We start from the raw sequence: 9,159 nt of genomic DNA on the forward strand, positions 1-9,159 counted from the left end.
TAAATAAATAAAAAAACAAATACATAATTACTCATCTTGTTAAAAAAAAAACAAAAGAAAAGAAACAACAAAAAGTGAATTAATAACATAGGCCCAACAAAAAAAAAAGAAAAAAGAAAAAAAAAAGAAAAAAAAGGGCTGTTTTGAATAAATAAATAAAAAAACAAATACATAATTACTCATCTTGTTAAAAAAAAAACAAAAGAAAAGAAACAACAAAAAGTGAATTAATAACATAGGCCCAACAAAAAAAAAAGAAAAAAGAAAAAAAAAAGATAAATAAGTGCTGGCCCATAATTAGGCCCAAAAAAAAAAAGAAAAAAAGAAAGAGAAAGAAAACGTGTTTGGGCCGGCTGGCCCAAACACCATCTCTTTGGGCATCGATGCGGGTATCGATGCCCGCATCGATGCGGGTATCGATGCCCAGACCCTGCAGTTTTTAAAAACCGCACCCCAACCCCCTTTCTCCTCTTTTCTTTCAACTCATCTCCCCAACCCGAATTTCTCCTCCCCTCTCAAACCCTAATTCACCCATATTTTGGAGGATTGTTTCTGCAATCTTTAGGGCTTCATCCTCATCTCCCCAAGGTATGATTTCTAAACTTGATCTTGTAATTTATTTTTTTTTTCTCATGGATGAATTGGTGAATGAATCATGGGTAGTAATGAATGATTATCATATTTTGTGTTGATTCATGATCAATTTATGGTTTAATTTGGGGATTTGCCAAAAAAATTAGGGATTTTTGTTTAAAATCCGAAAATTGGGGGATGTTTATTCAAAACCCGAAAATTGTAAAGTTTTTTTTTGCAAATCCGAAAATTTATTGGGGGTTTGAACTTGGGGTATTTTGTGAAAAATTGAAAAAAAAAAGTGCTTCATGCAAAATCCGAAAATTCTTAGGGTTTTTGTGTAAAAAAAATATATAAATAAATAATTGGGTAAGAGATTTCAAATTGAAAAAAAAAGAAAAAGAAAAAAAATTGGGTGTTTTATGCAAATCAAAAAAAAAATAATAATAATAATGAATTTTTTTTTCTCTCTTCTTTTTCTGTAGATGCCTCCCAGAAAGAAATCTCGAGCAGGTTCATCATCATCTGATCCATCTGATACCGACATAGATAGACCTACTATTTTAGCTAGAATTGTGGGTCTTAACATTCATTTTGAGAGGGGATTTCAGATGAGTGCACTGCATACATATCATTCCACAGTCACCATGTTATCTGCAGTAGGTCTTAGGAGCATGATGACTAAACCCTTAGAAAAAGCCAACATTTCATTAGTGCATGAGTTCTATTCTGGATGGGAGATTGATCCAGATAGAGAATATTCAGCTTTTTCTATCGTGAGGGGTGTTAGGGTTATTTTCGATCTTTCCACTATCCGTGCTACCCTTGACCTTGCAGAGCCACCCACTGATGTACCAGATTACTTCCATTTAGCCTCCACTTTACAGCCTGGTACACCAGAATACAACAACATGTCTGCAACCTTGTGTGGGAGGGTCTTTACATCTAGTTTCGGTTCAGGAAATCTCAAACCAGAATATAGATTACTTAATCTTTTCCTGAACTTTGATTTGAAACCCACCACTGCATACTCCGTCATTACCCCACACGATATTCTCCTTCTCTTTTGGATAGCCACTGGTCAGCGATTTGATATAGCGAGGATTATATTTATATGGATGCGCTCATCAGTAGAGAATGTGTTAGATTGGGTCAGGACACAGTCTGCATCACGTACTCAGCTCATTTACCCCTATTTCATCACTAGACTCTGCCATAGATTTCATGTTCCAGTATTCGCAGAGGATAGGTTAGAAGCAGGGAAGGGGTTACTAAATGATCAGACTGTGAGGAGGAGCATTTCAGGGCGAGATCAGTCCGGTCCTTCAGGTAGAGAGCCTCCTCAGCACCAGCCAGCTACACATGACCCCACTCGAGAGGAGATGGATACGATGCGGAGTCGCATGGACAGAATGCAGATACAGATACACAGGATGCAGCGGCATATACACGAGATGCATGGTCAGATCAGCTACTCTACCGATACCCTGGCATATTTGGCGAGAGGATGGCAGAGAGAACATGGAGATACAGATGGACCTCCACCTGAGCTTCATAGTTATATCACACCATTTCAGCCAGATGATTTCCCAGGAGAGGATGAGGCGGGACCGAGTTCAGCAGCTGCCGCTGATGATGTGGATGACGATATATCAGGAGATGAGCAGTGAGGGATGTTCTTTCTACCTTACCCAGTCTTTGATTTTTTCGACATGTACTTATTAAACTGTGATATTTTGGATATTATGTGCATTGAGGACATTGCAAAGTCTGGGTATGGGGGTGTAAGCTAGTTAAGCTTTTGTTTTGCTAGTTAGTATTTTGTTTTAGTATTCTATTTTTTTTCTCTCTCTCTCTCTCAGCATTTATCTTTTGTTAGTAAAAAAAAAAAAAAAAAGATTCACTTGCCAAATTAATAGAGTTAAGTAATAATTGATCAAATTGATAGATTTTAAATTTTCTAATTCTTAGTTAGTGACATATTCAAGTTCACCTTTTATGATAACTCCAAATAAAATTCTTAAGAAATGATTTTTCAACTAGTATACTTTACTTAAGTCTTACCTTAGATTTTTAATTAAAAATAATGAAATTTTTGCATGCTTAACTTAGAGTTGAAAATATTTTTTCAAGTTATCTTGATTTACACAATTTTTTTTAAGACTATATATACTTACACATATATATATTAAAAAAAAACTAACCTTATAAAAGAAGAGTGCGAAAAATGGACACCAAAAAAAAAAAACTCTTAAATTCAAGGTGATTCTATCTTATAAAGCCTAAGTTGACTGAGCAATTAAGCCAATGAGTATCTCTATACTTAATCACCTAAGCCCAATTGGGTTGGGATTCATTGGCCCAAAACTCGTTAAATGGTCACTTAGAAAGCCCGTTAAAATAGAAAACAATCACCAAGAATTAGAGAGTGGAAAAAAAATACATATATATAACACTAACAATTGTTTTTATATATTGTTGTTTTGTATATATGGTCTTGAAAAACAATTTTTGATCAAGAGACTTGAAAGTTATTTAAAACAAAGAGTTGGCATGTTCTTTTCAAAACTTTTTAATTAAATTTCTAAGATTTGACTTGGTTTTGTATTGCTATAATGAAAAAGATTTTCTAGGGGATTTACATTGGAGTTATATATAAAAACGTTTTCTTGATTATTAACTAGCTTCAATTAGAATGTTTAAATATATCAAGGAAAATCTGTTATTTACTGACTTATTTAACTTGGCAAGTTGACCGAATTTTGTGGGTATATTCACTGCAAACCCTCACGAGACTACAACTCGTATTTTTCTTTTGAAAATCAAATAAATCAAAGGTGGAGATTGTTGCTTGGGGCTCAAGACAAATCCAATGGCTCATATTCATTGAAGATTACTATAAATAGGGGTAGAGAGTGAGGGGTTAGAGGTGTGAAAATTTTGTAAACTCCTTTTGGAGAGGAGGGCTACTCTTAATTGAGAAGGCCTTCCAAAAATTGTAACTTTAGTTGCAATTAATAAAAATAATTTTTTCCTCTTTAAATTTGTTCTTTCTCCTCTTTGTTGAATGATGAGGATGGAGATGAAGAGCAATTTGAAGGTTTGCATTTCTTTTCTCTTTTATTTCTTTTTAGTAATTTCTTTATTATTGCTTATTAGTTAGATTTAAATTCATGCTTGTAGTATAGATTTACTTTCTTGTCTTTTTTATTTTCTTTTTGCACTTTAATTTGTAGAGTAGATTTATTTTTCTTGCATTTAATTTCTGCAATTTATTTTGTAGTTTAGATTTTTATTTTCTTTGTAATTAGATTTATTTCTTGTTCATAGTTTAGATTTTTCTTTTCTTTTTAATTTTGTAATTAGTCTTCTTTTTCTTGTTTTTATTTCTTAAGATGTGAATTTAATTCTTGTAGGAATCTTAGAATTGTATGAAACTAGTCTAATTTCTTTTATATTGTATGAATTATTCTCTTGTACTTAAAATGTTCATGTTTAGGGTAATCAACTAGAGAACTAATCGGTAGAAGAAGAATTTGATAATCTATGCTTTCCTTAAATGGTTTGATAGGTTATTGATAATCTATGCTTATCTTAAATGGTTTGATAGGTTATGCTTATGAATTCTAGGATTATTATCATGTTGTTGTTCTTATCATGAATAGTAATTTTGACTTAGATGATAATTTGATAGGTTACACTTTCCTTAAATGGTTTGATAATCTATGCTTAATAAATCTAAGTTGAAATATGATAAAAAGAGAATAGTTTATATTTTGTAATTGAAATTGGTTAGTGGATTATATTCTAGATTTCTTACCTCTTTTGAATCCTTCATCTTAACCTTCTTAAATTTTCTTTTCATTTTTGGTTTTATTTCTGGATTTATTCATTCTTCTTTCTTGCCTTATGATTTCATTTATTCTTTAATTCTTCCTTCTCTCCTCTAAAATTCAATTTATTATCTCTTGCACATAAATCAAAACAACCACTCATCACAACACTTATTCTTTATTCCTAATTGTCATGCACAAAATATAAGAACCAAGTTTAATAATCTCTTAAAATCACCTTCTTCGTGGGATCGATATCTTTTTATACTATAACTTGATAAATTGTGCACTTGCAATTTTGGTACATAATTATGCCGCATCAGATATGTTCACCTTCATTCTTCTTCAAGGATATAGAAGAATCATAAGATGTGGAAACAGGTTTAGAGTTATGAAAGTTGAATTTGATTAGCATTTTCTCAATGCTATGGGAAAGACTCAAAGATATTCCCCTGGCGTCTCTAGTGATTTTTATTCCAAGTATTATGTCAGCAAGACCTAAGTCTTTCATATCAAAGTTTTTGGAAAGATAATCCTTAACCTTTGAAATTAATTCAAGTGTTGTTCCAAAGATAAGGATATCATCAGCATAGAGACAGAGAAGGACATAGTCATTGTTTATCACTTTAGAATAGACATATTTATCGTGTTCATTCACAGTGAATCCATATTATGCAATGACGTTGTCAAATTTTTGGTGCTATTATTTAGGAGCTTGTTTAAGACCATACAAAAATTTAACAAGCTTACAGACTTTATTTTCCTGATCTTTGGCAATGAAGCCTTCAGGTTGGTGCATATAGATTTCTTCATCTAAATCACCATTTAGGAAAGTAGTCTTTACATCCATCTGATGTATAATCAACTTATGGATAGTAGCAAAGGCTAATAATACTCGGATAGTAGAGATTCGGGCTACAAGAGAGTAGGTATCAAAATAATCAATGCCCTTTTGTTGAGTATAACATTTAGCTACTAATCTAGCTTTAAATTTATCTATAGAACCATCAGCTCTGAGTTTCTTCTTGAATATCCACTTACAACCAATTAGTTTACAACCTGGAGGTAATTCGGTGAGTATCCAAGTGTGGTTTTCTATGATAGATTTAATTTTATTATCAATGGCTTCTTTCCAGAAAGGAGATTCAGGTGAATCCATTACTTCTTGGAATGTGCTTGGATCACTTTTAACAAGAAAGGTTAGGAAGTCTTCTCCAAAATCCTTTTCGATTCTACCTCTTTTGCTTCTTCAAAGTTCAATATCAAGAGGTCGAGAAGAACTGGAAGATGGTAGATCAGAAGGAAGAGATGATCTGAGATTTTCTGAGATTTTAGATTTGAAAGGAAAGATGTTTTCAAAGTAGACTGGATTTCTTGCTTCAATGATGGTATTGTTGGATATGTCACTGATTTCAGAGTTGATGACTAGAAATCTGTTAACATTGCTATCTAGTGTATATCTAATAAAAGCAACATCTACAGTCTTAGAACTAATTTTTCTCTTCTTAGGTTCGGGAATAGCTACTTTAGCCAAGCAACCCCAAACTCGGAAGAAGTTAAATTAGGAGATTTCTCCTTCCAATATTCATAAGGAGTTGTATCAGAATTTTTCTGGGGAATCCTATTAAGAATGAAGCAAGCAGAAAGAAGAGCTTCACCCTAGAGATTTTTAGGTGCTCCTGAACTGAATAACATACAGTTTACCATGTTCATTAGGGTTCTATTCTTTCGTTCAGCTACCCCGTTAGACTGTGGTGTATAAGGAGCAGTAACCTCATGAATTATATCGTATTCTTGGCAATGTTCAGTCATATGATTTGAGGTATACTCCCCTCCATGATCAGATCTAAGTATCTTGATCTTCCTGTCAAGTTGGTTCTCAGATTCAGCTTTGTACACCTTAAACCTATCTAAGACTTCATCTTTAGTTTTAAGAAGATAGGTGTAACAATATATGGAGTGTTCGTCTATAAAAGTCACAAAATACCTCCTACCCCCTCGGGTGAGAACTCGGTTTGAGTCACACATATCACTATGAATTAATTCGAGGGGTTCGGAGTTTCTAGTTATAGACTTGAAGGGTTTTTTAGTGTGTTTCTCTTGAACACAGATTTCACACTTAGATGAGGGATCATGAGAAGATCTGGGAATAAGGTTTAATTTACTCATTCTCTGTAAGGTTTGGAAATTGACATGTCCAAGTCATCCATGCTAAACATCACAAGACTCAACAATTTGTGCAACAGAAAGCTCAGTAATTTCATTAGAACTAGAATTAATTGCATTGAGTTTAAAAATGCCATTACAGATAAAAGCTTTTCCTATGAAAACATTACTCTTTGTAATCACAAATTTGTTGGATTCTTTTACAATCCTATAACCAGCTCTAAGAAGAAGAGATTCACTAATCAGATTGTGACGGAGAGAAGGAACATGATAAATGCTTTGCAGATGCAGAGCTTTCCCAGAAGTCATGGTGAGCTCTATACGTCCACTTCCTATTATTGGTTTAGTGGAGTCATCTGCTAAGCTTATGCTTCCTCCACGTGATTCCTGATAATTTGAAAACCAAGAGCGATCATTACAGACATGGATATTTACTCCGGAATCCAAATACCAATCAGTGGAAGAAGTTAGAGAATTTACAAGATGAGATAAAGAGGCTAACCTGAAGGAGGTTGGATTCATTTCAATCATATTTACTTTGTTTGATACATTTCCTTTAGGGACAGGTTTGGTCGGTTCCTTCTTCCGAAAGAAATAGTTAGGAGCCATGTGATTGGTTCTACCATAGACATAGCAGAACTTTCCATCAGACTTATGGCTGAAAGAGTTGGGATTTGATTTGAAGGAAGATTTGTCAAAAGGTTGTTGGTTTTTCTTGAATTTTTTCCCTTTGGGTTTGAAATTCTTAGATTTAGGCTTTTCCTCTACCAAGTTTACTTTAGCTTTTGATTCATTCTTGTTAGACCCTAGAGGGGGGGTTGATTAGGGTCTTATGCTAATCTAATCCGATTAAATGCTAATTAAAGCTAATTAACAAGTTATCCTAGCAAGTATGAAACACAATAAGATATGTAAGCTAGGATAAGCAATATGAACAAATGAATATATCCTATCAATGAGATATTACAAGTATATGAGTAAGGATATATAAACTCAAGGGTAAACAATCTAAACTAGATAGTGGGTAATATAATCAACAAGCAATATACAAAGGCGAGATATGAACATAAAGGTAAGTGCGCCAATGCAATCACAAACAAACAATATGATCACGGAGTTCGGACCTTCCGTCCTACGTCTCCGCTCCCCACTCCCGGGGAGAAATCCACTAACACAATCCGGTTTGCCGGAACTTCTTCTACACACTCGGTTTTCTAGCTAACCGAAAACTCTACAACTCACACTCTTGCAATCACACTCTACACCCACTAAGTGTTGAACCTAGCCGTGTCTCCCTCAAGTGCTCGGTTACAACCTCTCTCTAGGCACGTCAACCGACGCCACTCCTCTTGGGATGATCCCCGACTCTCACCACACACTCCTCTCGGTGTACAAGTGTATTACAAAGTGAATCTCACAATTAGGCTCAAAATACAACAAGATTGTTCTCTACAATAGATGAGAACTCAATGTAGGCTCACTCTCTAAGTCATACAATCCCACAACCTAATTATACAATGTATGCAAATACAATAAGCTCAATGGTTGTGTGTGTACAAAGAGATAAATAAAATCAACTAAACTCAATATAAACACTAGCTTAATAAAATGATAATCAAACAATAAAATGTAAAGCTAGATTGAGTTTAGAAAACTTCTCCAATAAATGACAAGAGTGAGTGAGAGATGAGTTGAATGCCCAAACACCAAAGGATGATCTCCTCTTTGCTCTTGTGAAATTTGCTTCACAAACTAAACTCAAACAAACTCTTAAACCCTTTTTAAAACCCTTGTTAAAAACTTCTTAGCTCACTGAAAACTGAGATCAAAGAGGGTTTTTATAGCCTCCAAAACCTCAGACCAAAACCCCTTACAAAAAGACCAAAAAACCATCTGCAACGGCTCTAAAAAGAGCCGTTGGGACTCCAGCTGTCAACCGATGAAAATCGCGGTCGACCACGAACAAGGTCAGAAACTCAGGAGACATTCAGAGAGTTCGTCGGTCGACCGGCGGAAAATTTCGGTCGACCGGCGGTATTATAGCAGGTATATCCGATTTTATAAAATCGGTTAAAAATAGTAAAACAGCTCCACAAATTATGAAATTTTGAAGGAAGGTTCTAGACATGTATAAAAACATGTTAGAGAAAGAATTTCTGAAAAATCATTTCCTAGTTGAGAGAAATAAATGTTTGAACATAGAAATATAGTTTCTGAAAATCTGCTGTGATACACGATTTTGTAAAATCAATTAGGCATAGTAAATCAACTCCAAAAATAGTAAAATTTTGAGAAAAGTTTCTAAACATGTAGATAAACATGTCAAAGAAAGAATTTCTTGAATATCACTTCCCATTTATAAAAACTTATCTGTTTTGTAAAACATGCACGAACATGTGCACGAAGGAAAACGTGAATTTGTAAATTCCTTTAAACATAACAAATCAATTCCAAACTTGATGAAACTTTGAGAAATGTTTGCAAATAATATTTTGAACATGTTACAAAAAGAATTTTCCAATTTTCATTTCCCAATTGTGAAATCTCATTATTTTGCAAAAGTGTTCAAAACATGAAAAAAGTGATA

At 33.8% G+C, this 9,159-nt stretch overlaps 1 protein-coding gene across 1 annotated transcript; it reads left to right on the forward strand.

The window, feature by feature from the left end:
• On the forward strand, positions 482-2,253 carry LOC109833681. The gene is made up of 2 exons (XM_020401435.1): positions 482-588; positions 1,059-2,253. Exon 2 carries the CDS (start codon positions 1,059-1,061, stop codon positions 2,241-2,243), a length of 1,185 nt encoding a protein of 394 aa, XP_020257024.1. The 5' UTR covers positions 482-588; the 3' UTR covers positions 2,244-2,253.

This window comes from Asparagus officinalis, chromosome 3 (genome assembly GCF_001876935.1).
Source record: "Asparagus officinalis chromosome 3, Aspof.V1, whole genome shotgun sequence".
Taxonomy (NCBI): domain Eukaryota; kingdom Viridiplantae; phylum Streptophyta; class Magnoliopsida; order Asparagales; family Asparagaceae; genus Asparagus; species Asparagus officinalis.